The sequence below is a fragment of the Cibotium barometz genome, chromosome 66, assembly GCF_041138505.1.
Source record: "Cibotium barometz isolate CiBa-2024 chromosome 66, ASM4113850v1, whole genome shotgun sequence".
NCBI lineage: Eukaryota > Viridiplantae > Streptophyta > Polypodiopsida > Cyatheales > Cibotiaceae > Cibotium > Cibotium barometz.
In genome coordinates, this window is record NC_141111.1 from 6,787,260 (window position 1) to 6,802,069 (window position 14,810).

Here is a 14,810-nt window from a genome sequence, read left to right on the forward strand (position 1 = left end):
CTTCCAACCGGTTACCTACATACATGATCTATACATTCTTAATTATATATCTCTACATCTCTCTCCATTGATGCTAGAGGATCTCTTCCAACCGGTTACCTACATACATGATCTATACATTCTTAAGTATAGACCGCCTTCCATAACGAGCATTGAAGTCCTTGAATCTACTAGTGGAGCATCCCCTCTTCTCATTACAACTTGGATGCCCCCTTCTAAACATCAACAAGCATGAGATTAAGCAAAACATTTTGCACAAATCTCATTCAGCCACACACTAGTATAACCTAACTACTCCCCGCATAGCTGCCTACAAAGCTTCCCCCTTCTACAAGGCGCACTTACTCAAGGTTTGAAACTGTCAATTCATTGAGAAACCCAAGTATCTCAATTGGCACACCACATCCCATGTGCATAGCGACTGGTGACTTCAGTAGCTTTATATCAACTGACCGAGATAGAAAAACTAACTAGGGAAGAACGATTATGTAGTGTATGTACCACACAATAGAAAGACATAAGAACACTATCTACTCAGCTATCCCCTATAATGTGAGACACAATGGCAGTTCCATTGTTGCTTTTGAGGGTTTTGGTTGACTTGCCCGATCTAGACCAAAGATGTTTAGGGCTCCACCTTTTGGAGTTACATCACCATAGGGATACTCTCCATAGGGACCTTTGGGCTCACTCACAGGATGGATAGTAACAATAAGGTAGTTCTTAGATCGTCTTAACATGATAGATGGAGACACCTATTCATGACAACGTAGAGGAATCATGAAGAGTCAGATTGATACCCAGACCACATCAAACAGCAATATCCTCAGTAGAGGAATCTCCAAGCATCCCCTTGATTTTACGTTCATTGAAAAGGAATAACTGCAGCAAGACATGTTTCAAAACAACTCAAAAAGTCTACATAAAGATGTGTATATCCTCACTAATCTCGTGTGAGATACAAGATTCAGAATAGGTATCTCTATGGTATCACACAAAAGCACCAACCATACTTTCCGATCTCTGATCCAAAGATATGCCATGTGAATAAGGGTATGGCATCATCTTGGAGTTTTTATGTGGTTACCTACTAGCCCCCGAGTACAAATTTTGGCCAACCCCTCACTCACAAGAACGAAGCTCATACATTACAATTTCCATATATTAGGAGGTTCCATCATAAAGAGAAGCATTAAGGAGATCCAAAAGAGCTCATCAGAATTCACTACTATTTTATCCTTAATTGCCAAACAGCATACTCATTCCCACTTGTGGCCAGTTCCCATTTATCCCCTCGTGGATGCCAATCACCAGGACCAAGCTTCATGCAAACCTTCTCGTCAACAATTGCAGCATATAATGCATTGTTTGCCTCAAGAATCCTTATAGATGACCTGCTATGCAAATCTTGGCTCTTCCTTATTCCCATCTGCACAAATCATAACAAGAATCAATGGCAATTACCAATAGCATAACTATATGTGCACAAAAGAAGCTTCAAGAATACCATAACAAGGATTTAGATGGTCTTGCAAGTTTTCATGTAACCAAAATGAGATTGCCTCGAACTACTTACAAGTGAGCGAATGGCTTCCCGAATGGCATCTCCCCACTCATAGAAATGGTCATAGAAGACAGTGGGTAAGCCAGGATGTGTCAAAATGTAGGCGTAGCCCTAACAAACATACCTCATTAGGCACTATATTGTATGAATCATCAAACTTTTGAATTTAAACCATCCATGCAGTAAAAAGGACAGTAGATTTTTGACACATACCTTCAGGATGTGCTCAGATGGAAAAGGCCAGTGTGCCTGCATAGATTGAGCTTCAAAAATAAGTAATTGCATGATTTGAGCTTCATTACTTTTTCAATTCCTTGTGGACGAAAGTTGAAGTCACCTGAGTGGATCCTGTGTCATGATTATCAATGAAAGTCACTGCCCGAGATGGCCACATACCGACCACACCAGATGGCTTTCCATGAGAGTCCCGCAACCGCCACAATTCTCCCCTCTTCATGGATTCCTGATTTTAGGCAGTAGCAATAGTTATCCTAAAGCCTACATGAGGAATACAATTCTTGGGAAAGTCATAATTAATTTTTCTTAAAAGTAGCAGTCACCAGCCTTACAATCAAACACAGCTTATTATATAAAGAAGCAACAAGAAAAGACCTACCAAGTTTCAACTTTCAAAGCAACATAGCAAAGAAAAATAAATTATCAAAAACAAGCCATGCCAAACAAAGTGTCAACTTTCAAAGCAACATAGCAAAGAAAAATAAATTATCAAAAATAAGCCATGCCAAACAAAGTGTTCCTAAGCTAGTAAATGGAACAACTGATTCACATTTTTCTTTTTAAGGCACAGGGACACTTTCTGAATGGAATGTGCACGCGAGAGAGAGAGAGAGAGAGAGAGAGAGAGTGAGAGAGTGAGATTTAACGTCTACAAAAAACCCGAAGGGCCTCTCAAACTATGAATAGTAAATGATACCATGGGTATACAGTGCCATGGAAAAACTAAAAAAAGAACGTGAAATCTGAAAACTGAAACATGACTCTATAAGCCTCCTGATGGCAAATGAGGCTATGGTGAGGAGATGTCATGCCGTCGGAGTATATCATGGATTTGTTTCTGTGGCGGAGATCCTCAGTGATCTGGGTCAGGGGCGCCTCACACATAGGATGGTGTAGGCATGCCCACTTAGGACACCTCTAATACATGAATATGGCCCCTATGTATGGCTGGTATGAGCTGATGTCGATGCAGCGGTGTCGGCGAGTGAATAATGTGGCTGCTCATGCCGTGAAGAAATCAATGATGGAACTCTGGGCAACGTCTTTTCTATGGGCTAGCCTTATCTCTGAAACCGATCCCGTCAAGTGGGAAAGACTCAATTGGACACCTACACGTTTAATAGCACAACTTTAAAACCACAAATATGAAATGGACAACTTAAAACAACTTGAAAATTAAATGAACAGAAATGGAAAGATGGACACCAGCACTGGGGCCGGAACGGGCCGACCCCCCCCTCAATATATGATATATTTATTGGGAGTATTTAAAGAATACAATGCTCCACGGGTTCTGAGAACCAGATCATGTCCATGTACATATGAAAACAGTACTAAACAAATAGCTCGAATCTCGATGTAGAAAAACTCGGAGCAGAACGACCACTAGTGTGGTCCAATCACTACGGTCCTGTGCTTTCACTGGACTCCGCGGAGAGCACCACACTGGTGTTCCGAGACCACGCACAGACAGACGCTCTCGTACTAACGCCTGGCTCTCCCGATCTCAGCACCTTTGGACCGAGGTTCGCCCATATAGCTTGGACAACCCGGCACCGAACGGGTGTAGGCCGAGCGGGACGAATCTTTTACCAGATTTTAAACATTAAATGCTTTACTCAAATCTGAAAAATCACTTACTTGTAGTTGGTTGATAGGAAACCAATACTTGTGGTTTGCTGAGGATGAAACCACCCTTGTTGAAGAAAGAGTAGCCTCGTAAAGACCCACCAAGACAAGTACCACTGATGAAGATTCAGCCGCCTGAGAGTATGAGAGAAACAGCCACTAGGAAGCGCCTGGTTGCAAAGAGCCGGCTGGCTGTAGGATTAGAGGTGTAGCCCTCAAAAGGTGGCAACTGCTGTGCAGGGTAGTCAGCCGCCCGTTGGAGAGGGAAAAAAGAGCAGTTTGCAGCCTGCAGATTACACCAGCGCACAGTAGAGGGCAGCGCAGCCGGTAGGTAACTCCAGCGCACAGAGGGCAGCGCAGCCTGTAGGTAACTCCAGCGCACAGAGGGCAGCGCAGCCTGTAGGTAATTCAACGCCAGCAGAAGAGATGGGAAGAGTCGCCTGTAGAGGGGCAGTTGCAGCCAGCCTATGGAGGGGCAGCCGCCTCTTGTGTAGCTGTAGTATCCTGAAGCAGCAACAAGGTGAACTCCAGCCGCCAGGAAGCCAACGAAGGTGACTCCAGGTTGATGATCATGCGCCAAATAGAAAAACGATGCATCCACACTTGAGAGAGAGGGATTTCTTTAATAAAATTTAAGTGAAGGTTTCACTAAAGTTTTCCCACGCATGCATGAAGGGGACTAGTGGGGGTTGGTGACCATGCCCACCCCCACACTCACTTAAAAGTGAGGCTCCCCACCTTGGCCCCAAAGTGGGTGCCCAAAGGGGGTGCCCACTTTTAAATAAGTGTGGACCCCTAACCTTATAAATCAAAGGGTTAGTATTTAAAACATTAAAACAAACATGTGCGATATACTTACCACCTGTTCACATGCACTGAAACTTGTCAGAATACAGGGCACACTTCACGACTCACTGGCAGGCGTCCCCGCTCAGTAAGTAACACGTCAGGCAGGCAAACACACGAATACATGTCATGCGAAAACAGTTTCAAGCATGCAAAATATGTGTGCATGTGCAAAAGTAACATGGACATATCTCCCGTTCATGGAACATGTACAAAATATTTGTCGGCACAAAACTGGCACGACATTTATTACATAAAAACCTGGTCTTCCTATGGAGTGACAGTCCCATAGGTAAGACACAGTTCCAGGCACGAGTTTCCCTAGGTGTGACAGTCCCATAGGTAAAACACGGCACGAATACTGGCTCTTCCATGGCGTGACAGTCCCATGGATCGAACACAGTCCAGGTCATACACGGGTGGCACTGATCTGGCTCCCGTCCATACGACACCATCCTGCTAACACACGGGTGGCACCAGTCTTGGCTCCCGTCCATGTCAGCAAAATACTAGCCTCTTCACATGAGACACCGGCCTGGCCTCAAGTGAACAAGACGCAAAAGTTAGGAATGGACCAAATGGTCGGCCAATTGGTGACATCCCCCCGCCTAGCCTTCTCAAATTTCAGCAATACCCAATCACCTTCTTTGACTTCCATGTCCCTTCTATGCTTGTCAGCAGCCTTTTTATGCTTATCCTGAGATCTTGCAATGGCTGTCCGCACCTGACCAAAGGCAACATCCAAGTCACGAACATATTCATCAGCTGCAAAAATCTCATCCTTGGTACGAAGGATGGGTGGCAAGACCACTCTGCCATAAATAATCTCAAACGGAGCCTTTCCTGTGGAAGCATGGATTGTATTGTTGTAGGCAAACTCAACAAGTGGAAGATACTTCTCCCATGCACTCTTTTGATCTGCCACATAACACTTCAACAAATCCAACACAGCTGAATTTGCAGCTTCACTTTGGCCATCCGTTTGGGGATGATAAGCTGATGAAAACTCAAGCTTAGTACCCATATTATCAAACAAAGCCCTCCAAAATAGGCTTGTAGTCCTGGGATCTCTATCCCCAACAATGGATTTAGGCATACCATGATGCTTAAAAATATTAGCAAGAAAAAGCTTTACCATATGATCAGCTTTGATGGTTTTCTTGACGGGCAAGAAATGAGCTTGCTTGCTAAACCTGTCCACAATAGTCCAAATAGCATCATTCCCATGCTGGGATCTAGGCAAATCCATAATAAAATCCATCGTGATACTTTCCCAAGGTTGCGAGGGAATAGGCAATGGCTGAAGCAAACCTGGAGGCTTTTGCCTGTCAAATTTCACCTTTTGGCAAGTAATACATGCACGCACATAAGCCTCAATGTCTTTACGCATGCTTGGCCAAAAGAAATACCTCTGAATCATGCGAGTAGTAGGCATTATACCTCTATGACCAGCATAAGGTGGAGCATGACATTCGTCCATAACCTTTGGACGGAAATCCTTCACCACACATAGGCAATTATCCTTCATGAGATAACCCTCATTGATAACATAAGAGGCATGTGAATGACCAGCCATCAAATCAGTCCATACATGGCAAAAATCAGCATCCAAATGATACAAATCTCTCATAGCAGATAGATCTCCATGAGAGGCCACTGAGACTGCAGCAATATAAGGCCTCCTAGATAGTGCATCGGCCACTACATTTTTCTTTCCTGGAGTATGCACAATCTGAAAATGAAACATAGAAAGAAAATTTGCCATTCTCATCTGTTTCTCTGAAAGCTTGGTTTGAGATAGAAAGTATCTCAAGCTTTGATGATCTGTCTTGACTACAAATTCAGCCCCAAGAAGGTAGTGTTTCCAAATCTTTAAGGCGTGAATTACAGCCAAGAGCTCTTTCTCATAGATATCCATATGAAGCTCAGCATCATGCAAACGACGGCTCTCGTATGCAACTGCATGTCCTTCTTGATTTAGGACAGCTCCTATGCAATCACCACAAGCATCACATTCAACCACGAATGACTTGTGCAAGTCAGGAACAATCAATACTGGACCACATATGATCGCATGCTTGAGCTGCAAGAAAGCATCCTGTTCCTTTGAAGTCCATTTGAACACAGTTTTCTTCTTCGTGAGATCATGTAGAGGAGTGGCAATCATAGCAAAATGCCTTATGAAACGCCTGTAGTACGAACATAATCCCAGAAAACTACGTACTTGATGTACGTTTTGCAATTCGGGCCAATTCCGAATAGTCTCTATCTTTGCAGGATCCATTGTAACTCCATTCTTGGATACAATATGTCCCAGATAATGAATCTCTGAAAGGAAAAACTCACTTTTCTTGGCATTGACGAAAAGTTTATGCTTCCGCAACTCTTCGAACACTGTGACCAAATGAGTTCTGTGTTCCTGCTCATTCTTGGAGAAAACCAAGATATCATCAAAGAAGACTCCTGTAAAGTTGCGATGGGATCAGAATATCCTATCCATCATTCGATTAAAAGTAGCAGGAGCATTGGTGAGACCAAAAGGCATTACCAAGAATTCATATAATCCGAAGGCTGTCCTGAATGCAGTCTTATGGACATCTTGCGGCACCACTCGGATCTGGTGATAACCACTCTTCAAATCAAGTCTGCTAAAGCAAGCTGAGCCATCAAGCTTATCCAAGATATCATCAATACGTGGAATAGGAAATCTGTTCTTGATGGTAAGCTTGTTCAAAGCTCTATAGTCTACACACATACGGAATGATCCGTCCTTCTTTTGAACTAGAAGCACAGGAGAGCAGTAAGGTGAGGAACTGGGCTGAACCAAACCTTTCTCTAAAAGCTCGTTTACCTGCTTCATAATTTCTTCTTGTTGTGCAGCACTCACTCGGTATGCGGGTTTGTTAGGTGGAGAACTACCTGGCACAAGATCTATGCAATGATCTTCGGGCCTTTGGGGAGGTAATTCACCTGGCAACGAGTCAGCAAAGCAGTCTTTGAATGCATTGAGAAAATTCAGCCTATCATTAGACATAGCATCCACATTTTGATGATTTGGCACAAGACTATCACGCACAAAAACCAAGTACGCTGAAAGACTCTTTTTCATTGCTTTATTAATTTGGATGTGTGATACAAGTGGGATGGAATCCCCTTCTTTGCCAGCATCAATAAAGTGCATGCGGCCTTTATGCATAAAAGAAATCATATTAGACTTATAGTCTTTGCGGGGCTCAAGCCTATGATGCCATGGCTTGCCCAACAATACATCACATCCATTCAGAGGAGCAACTAAGAAATGCTCATTGTCAAGGTAGCCCTGTATATGAATACGCAACTTTCCAATCAAAGGGGTAACCTGCACCTCTTTGCCAATAAATGCAGCTTCAGCTTCAATCTGAGGTCCCATGTTTTCAACCTCAATACCCAATGCAGCTGCCATTTGCATAGAGATGAAATTGTCAGTTGCACAGTCATCAAACATGAAGAGTGCGGGCTGATCCTTAACTTGCCCCCATGCCTTGCAAACCATTCTCTCTTTAGCATCATGACCTGTATTACCTTGCACATCAGGAACTGCATGAACATTTGCTTTGGTATGCTTGTCCTCGTGCTTTGGTTTGCGATCTGGGCATTGCCGAAACATGTGGTCTTTGCTACCACAAGAAAAGCATTTTCCATCCTTAGCATATTGCTCTCTTTGCTCCGGGGTTAATCCAAATTTGTTCTTTCTTGGGCCCTGTTCTTTATTTTCAGCTTTACCACCCTTGTAAGGCTCCCGAAAGCTCTTTTTAGGTGGCTGTCCACCCTTTTGCTGATTTGGGGCAGCCTTGTCCTTTGCCTTGGAACCTCCTTGATCTTGCTTGATCTTGAGCACCAATTGCTCAGTAGCAAGGGCAGAAGCTGTGAGTTGTTGCAACGTATGTTTTGGGTGCAATTCAATACCCGATCTATAAGCAGGTTGCAATCCAGAACGAAACTTCCTCTTTCTTTCCTCCTCAGAGATTAGCATGAAGGGAGTCACTTCTAGCAACACTTTCCAAAATTTGTTCACATACTGTTGCACACTCTCATTATCTTTTTGTTCCAGCCTGTCCCACTTTTGAGTGAGAGTTTGCTCTGCATTGGGTAGCAGGAACTGAGCATAAAACCTATCTTTGAATTCCTTCCAAGTAGAGATGGGATCCTTGGTGATCTTTTCGGTGATCCACCAATGGGCAGCAGTGCCTTTCAGAAACATGCTAGCATGGCGCACCTTCGACTTTTCTGTAAAGTCTTCATCGCTAAAAGCAATGTCGAACTGTGCCACAAACGCTAACACCTTAGAAGCATCGTGTTCACCATGAAAGACATCAAATTTTACAGATTTATCACCTGCTTTGAACTCCTTGAGCTTCCTGGCATGAGGCTCATGGTCCTCTCTTTTTCTTTTCCCCTTATCCAACGGGGTAGCCCTATCTGCATGGGCTCCATGGGCCGTCAAAGAAGCTTCATGGGGCACGGTGGCATGTGCTCCACGAACTCGAAGCTCAGATACATGTGACTTACCTGCATATGGCATAGTCTCTCCATGAGACAACTCAGAAGGCAAAATTTTTCTGGAAGCAGACTTGTCACCATGAGATACATATCTTGCATGCATGTGACTTTCGTGCCCTCCATGAGCACTGGCATACATAAATCTGTCGGGCTTAGTGCCTTGGGGAGAGGATGCATGACGAGAGGTGACAGTCACCTCTTCCTTTTGCATATAAGATTTCAGCCTCTGGGATGCGGGATCTCCATGCTTTAAACGAGGTGGATTTCTGAAAATCAGCTCCCCGTCATCCCCCTCTTTGATATCACCTTTGCGAAGGAGATAGGCAAGTGCCAACTCCCTTGGTTTCTTGCCCACTTCACGAGCCATAGATTCAAAGGTTACATCAACCATAGCATCTGCCTTCCTGGCTTCAATAGCACTTTGCAGATGAGGATCTTCATGCAAAAACTTCAATTCTTGCTCTTGAGCCTGCAAAAGTTTTCTCATATGTTCCATTTCAGCCCTCATAGCATCAGGGTCTTGTTCAAGCATAACTGTCTTTCCTGGAGACAGTTGACCTTTGGATTCACTATCCAGAACCCTTTCAAGAGGCTTGTGTCTACCTCGCAGGGCATCAGACCCACGAGAAGCACTAGAGGGACCCCTCGAATTTGGCACTTCCAAAGGGTTGCCTTGGCTGTCCATTGTGTTCAAAGTTTGCTAAAAGCGGGATGTCCAATACACAGGTTCGTTTCCCCACTAGGAAGAGGGAAACAACCGTGCTCTGATACCAATGAAACCGATCCCGTCAAGTGGGAAAGACTCAATTGGACACCTACACGTTTAATAGCACAACTTTAAAACCACAAATATGAAATGGACAACTTAAAACAACTTGAAAATTAAATGAACAGAAATGGAAAGATGGACACCAGCACTGGGGCCGGAACGGGCCGACCCCCCCCTCAATATATGATATATTTATTGGGAGTATTTAAAGAATACAATGCTCCACGGGTTCTGAGAACCAGATCATGTCCATGTACATATGAAAACAGTACTAAACAAATAGCTCGAATCTCGATGTAGAAAAACTCGGAGCAGAACGACCACTAGTGTGGTCCAATCACTACGGTCCTGTGCTTTCACTGGACTCCGCGGAGAGCACCACACTGGTGTTCCGAGACCACGCACAGACAGGCGCTCTCGTACTAACGCCTGGCTCTCCCGATCTCAGCACCTTTGGACCGAGGTTCGCCCATATAGCTTGGACAACCCGGCACCGAATGGGTGTAGGCCGAGCGGGACGAATCTTTTACCAGATTTTAAACATTAAATGCTTTACTCAAATCTGAAAAATCACTTACTTGTAGTTGGTTGATAGGAAACCAATACTTGTGGTTTGCTGAGGATGAAACCACCCTTGTTGAAGAAAGAGTAGCCTCGTAAAGACCCACCAAGACAAGTACCACTGATGAAGATTCAGCCGCCTGAGAGTATGAGAGAAACAGCCACTAGGAAGCGCCTGGTTGCAAAGAGCCGGCTGGCTGTAGGATTAGAGGTGTAGCCCTCAAAAGGTGGCAACTGCTGTGCAGGGTAGTCAGCCGCCCGTTGGAGAGGGAAAAAAGAGCAGTTTGCAGCCTGCAGATTACACCAGTGCACAGTAGAGGGCAGCGCAGCCGGTAGGTAACTCCAGCGCACAGAGGGCAGCGCAGCCTGTAGGTAACTCCAGCGCACAGAGGGCAGCGCAGCCTGTAGGTAATTCAACGCCAGCAGAAGAGATGGGAAGAGTCGCCTGTAGAGGGGCAGTTGCAGCCAGCCTATGGAGGGGCAGCCGCCTCTTGTGTAGCTGTAGTATCCTGAAGCAGCAACAAGGTGAACTCCAGCCGCCAGGAAGCCAACGAAGGTGACTCCAGGTTGATGATCATGCGCCAAATAGAAAAACGATGCATCCACACTTGAGAGAGAGGGATTTCTTTAATAAAATTTAAGTGAAGGTTTCACTAAAGTTTTCCCACGCATGCATGAAGGGGACTAGTGGGGGTTGGTGACCATGCCCACCCCCACACTCACTTAAAAGTGAGGCTCCCCACCTTGGCCCCAAAGTGGGTGCCCAAAGGGGGTGCCCACTTTTAAATAAGTGTGGACCCCTAACCTTATAAATCAAAGGGTTAGTATTTAAAACATTAAAACAAACATGTGCGATATACTTACCACCTGTTCACATGCACTGAAACTTGTCAGAATACAGGGCACACTTCACGACTCACTGGCAGGCGTCCCCGCTCAGTAAGTAACACGTCAGGCAGGCAAACACACGAATACATGTCATGCGAAAACAGTTTCAAGCATGCAAAATATGTGTGCATGTGCAAAAGTAACATGGACATATCTCCCGTTCATGGAACATGTACAAAATATTTGTCGGCACAAAACTGGCACGACATTTATTACATAAAAACCTGGTCTTCCTTATGGAGTGACAGTCCCATAGGTAAGACACAGTTCCAGGCACGAGTTTCCCTAGGTGTGACAGTCCCATAGGTAAAACACGGCACGAATACTGGCTCTTCCATGGCGTGACAGTCCCATGGATCGAACACAGTCCAGGTCATACACGGGTGGCACTGATCTGGCTCCCGTCCATACGACACCATCCTGCTAACACACGGGTGGCACCAGTCCTGGCTCCCGTCCATGTCAGCAAAATACTGGCCTCTTCACATGAGACACCGGCCTGGCCTCAAGTGAACAAGACGCAAAAGTTAGGAATGGACCAAATGGTCGGCCAATTGGTGACAATCTCTCATCATGTCCTCTCAATACTCCATCCCTATGTTGTTTGAGCTCTATCATGTACATCCCGAGACATCTCTAGTCTGCATACTGCATCACCCATGCCAATGGCCTCCATAATATATCATATTACGTTGGGCATCTGAACATTAAGCAGGCCTCATCCTACCTCCTCTATGGTGCATACTCTACATATCCGCTCCTCTCATGTGATGTTCTCAGCTCTTGCAGTCTCTACTAGGACACGGTGGGAGGATACTCTGAGATGACCAATCACGATGTGCATAGCATGTGACACATGCATATACCTCAGGATCTCAAAGAATCCATTCCCAGTGAGTCTCAAAAAATGCTGTGTATAACTCATGTTTCGTCCCTATCTCTGATTATGACACCCAAATCTGGCGTATGTGTAGGCTGAGTAGATACAACCAGATGATCCATTCATCTCCTGTCATGATGGCCACCCAGGACAGACTACAGGATTTCCAAGAGCAAGAGTAAGGTCTTCGCTGCACCCTTGCCTCTCTTCAATGTCTTGAGGAGAGACCCCATATAGTCCTTGGCTTGGTGCACAGATGGCGGCTGCCCGCACGTCGCTTGGTGCCCTCAAGGACAAGAAATTTGAAGTACAGATATCACACTACAGCCTCCTTCTGGACCCACACACAGGACAGAGCCACATGTGACTTCTTTTCGACCACAAGACCCCACCATCAGCAGGACGGTGTGCGCAGCCTCATGGAACCTGACGGGATGTTGGAGTTGGACCACCTCAGGTTCGGGGCATCGACTTGGTCTTCTACAGTTCGGTCCTCACCAAAGACCCTAACTCTCCCCAATGCACCAACGGATATGGCAGCACCACTAGGGCGGTCAAGCCGACGGCCATGAACACTCCTCTTAGATTCTCCTTTCTCCACTGACGAGCAGGGGGAGGTCAATAAGCACTTCCCCGTGGAAAGTGTCCAAGCGAGGATGGCCTTTCGAATCTTCCTATGGCATTGGGATCTCATAAAGGCTGGCTTTCGAATCACCTTCGATGAGATCATGGCATCTGGAGACATGGCTGAACGGCTATCAGAGGGCTTGATCCATCTCATCCCCAAAGAGGGCGGGGGAAGGAACAATTGGAGGTGTGCCAGTGAAGACTCATCACACTCCTGGGCACTGCCTACAAAATCCTCGCCAAAGCCCTCAACATACGCCTCCAGGCATACTACCAGACTTCAGCCATGGTACACAAACAGGTTTCGTTTAGAATAGGAGCATCCTAAATAACATCGTCACTTTCTAGGAGGTGACAGTGTGGGCCTCCTTGTGTTCTTACATAGACCAAGTCTTGCCACTTATCAAGAACTTTCTTTGGGCAGGAGGCCATGGCAGGGCTGCCCACGCAAGGTTGCATGGAAAGTCATCATACAGCCGCCCCCCCCCCCCCCCCCCCCCCCCCCCCCCCCCCCCCCCACAAACAGGGCTTGCAGTCCTCCCCCGATCATTGATTCGATGGTGCAAAGTAGGGCCCTACAAAGTCCGCAACCTCCTTCAGGGAGAGAGCCGTGAAAGGATTTTCTCCTTGCTAATCTCACTTCGTGAACCTCTGAGCTTGGTAGTCCTTGGCTCCTGATCCCTAAATGGATCTTCTTGAAGGTCCGCACCTATAGATTTGGATCCTTGGAGGACAAATTCGCTGACAGCATTCTTCGTGCCTCCGCCTTTCTCCATCCAGCCCTCTTCCACGCTCCTCTCTCAATCAAAGAGAAGCAATTTAATAGCCCATGATTTGGAACAACTTCTTCCGCCTCCCAAGTGGCCACCAAGAGGGGCTTGCACTCACATTTTGAGGGGCCAGTTGAGTGCGAAGCCAATGTCACCATTTGGCTGCCCAAGTGGTCTTCCCCTATTTTTTGCCAAGGTATGGGAGGCTAGCGAGCTTCCTGTCGCCTGTACTAAGGCCGGGACTCCGGTTACCTATGGGAGGCCAGGTCTCATGTCACCCGTAGTGTAGCTAGGACATGGAACCCACTGTCGGGTCCCAGTTTAGGCTTCCCATAGAGCCAGTTCCATGCTCGGGAAGACGTGCTATTTACAGGTTATGGGAACAAGAGATATATCGATTGCATAATGCATATGCACACATCTCTGCCTGCTTGAAATTGGTTTCGTGTTGTTTTGGTGTGACTGGTTGCTATGACGGGTCTAGTTCACGGGCAAGCGACACCCACCCGTGGACCGTGCGAGTCCCCTTTATTTTGACATGGTTTGTGGCATGTGAATAGGTGGTGGGTATTCATTTAAACCCTTGTTTATTTTTTTAATGGTTTTATAGCCTTCGTTGTTCACATTCATTAAAATTGGGCACCGACCACTGGCCAGTGACCGGGGCCCAAGGGACCCATGTATGGGAGCCCAATCTTTGGGCACCCTTTTGCTCATGTCAACCCTCTTTATTCAGTGGGCACTAGAGGAGGTGCCCACCTTCATTAAAGGTGGGCACTACCACATGTCAAATGGGGGTTGGACCCCTTCCACCCCCCACTTCACCAACCTATCCCATGAGTGCTTCTCTCCCTCTCTGTCTCATTGGAAAGGAAGCACATTATTGCTGGGCTCTCTCTCTACAAATCGACACCAAGAAGATAACATGCCTGGCTGCTCTGTACCTGCAAGTACCTTCTGGAAACCCTATTGTACCTACAGCACTAGCTGAAAACCCTACAGTACCTGCAGTACTTCCTGAAACCCTACTACACCTGCAAGTACATCTGCTGGAAACCCTTCTGCACCTGCAGTATTGGCCGGAAACTCTATTGTACCTGCAGTACCTGCTAAAATCCTACTGTACCTGCAAGTACACCTGCCGGAAACCCTACTGTACCTACTGTACCTACTGTAGCTGCTGTATCTGCAAATACAAACTGAAACCCTAACTGTATCTGTAAGTACATGCTGAAAACTCTACTGTACCTGGAAGTACTTGCTAAATATCATCCTACATCTATAGTACAAGGTGTACATGCTGTGAACCAGCACCAAGTGTACCTGTTTGAGTAGCTGCTATTGACACTGCATACCAGTACCTGTTCGTGTCCTCGCACCTATTCGTGTACCTGTACCTGTTTGTGTACTCGTACCAGGGGGGCTTGAGCCACGGTCTTTGCAAGGGTGTGCGTGTCTCAGAACGACAATTTCGCGTTCACTTCCCTCCAGGTGTATGAG

At 46.0% G+C, this 14,810-nt stretch overlaps 1 protein-coding gene across 1 annotated transcript in view; it reads right to left on the reverse strand.

Annotated features, from left to right (window-relative positions):
* Positions 1-898: 898 nt before the first annotated feature.
* The window catches only part of AMY2 (alpha-amylase-like 2), a 48,070-nt gene continuing 34,158 nt past the window's right edge, over positions 899-14,810 (reverse strand). The window contains exons 8-11 of the mRNA XM_086797581.1: positions 1,902-2,027; positions 1,778-1,813; positions 1,577-1,675; positions 899-1,429 (exon numbers count right to left, since the gene is read on the reverse strand). Of these exons, the coding sequence (XP_086653707.1) occupies positions 1,229-1,429; positions 1,577-1,675; positions 1,778-1,813; positions 1,902-2,027 (462 nt within the window). The 3' untranslated portion in view covers positions 899-1,228. The remainder of the gene's footprint in view (positions 1,430-1,576; positions 1,676-1,777; positions 1,814-1,901; positions 2,028-14,810) is intronic.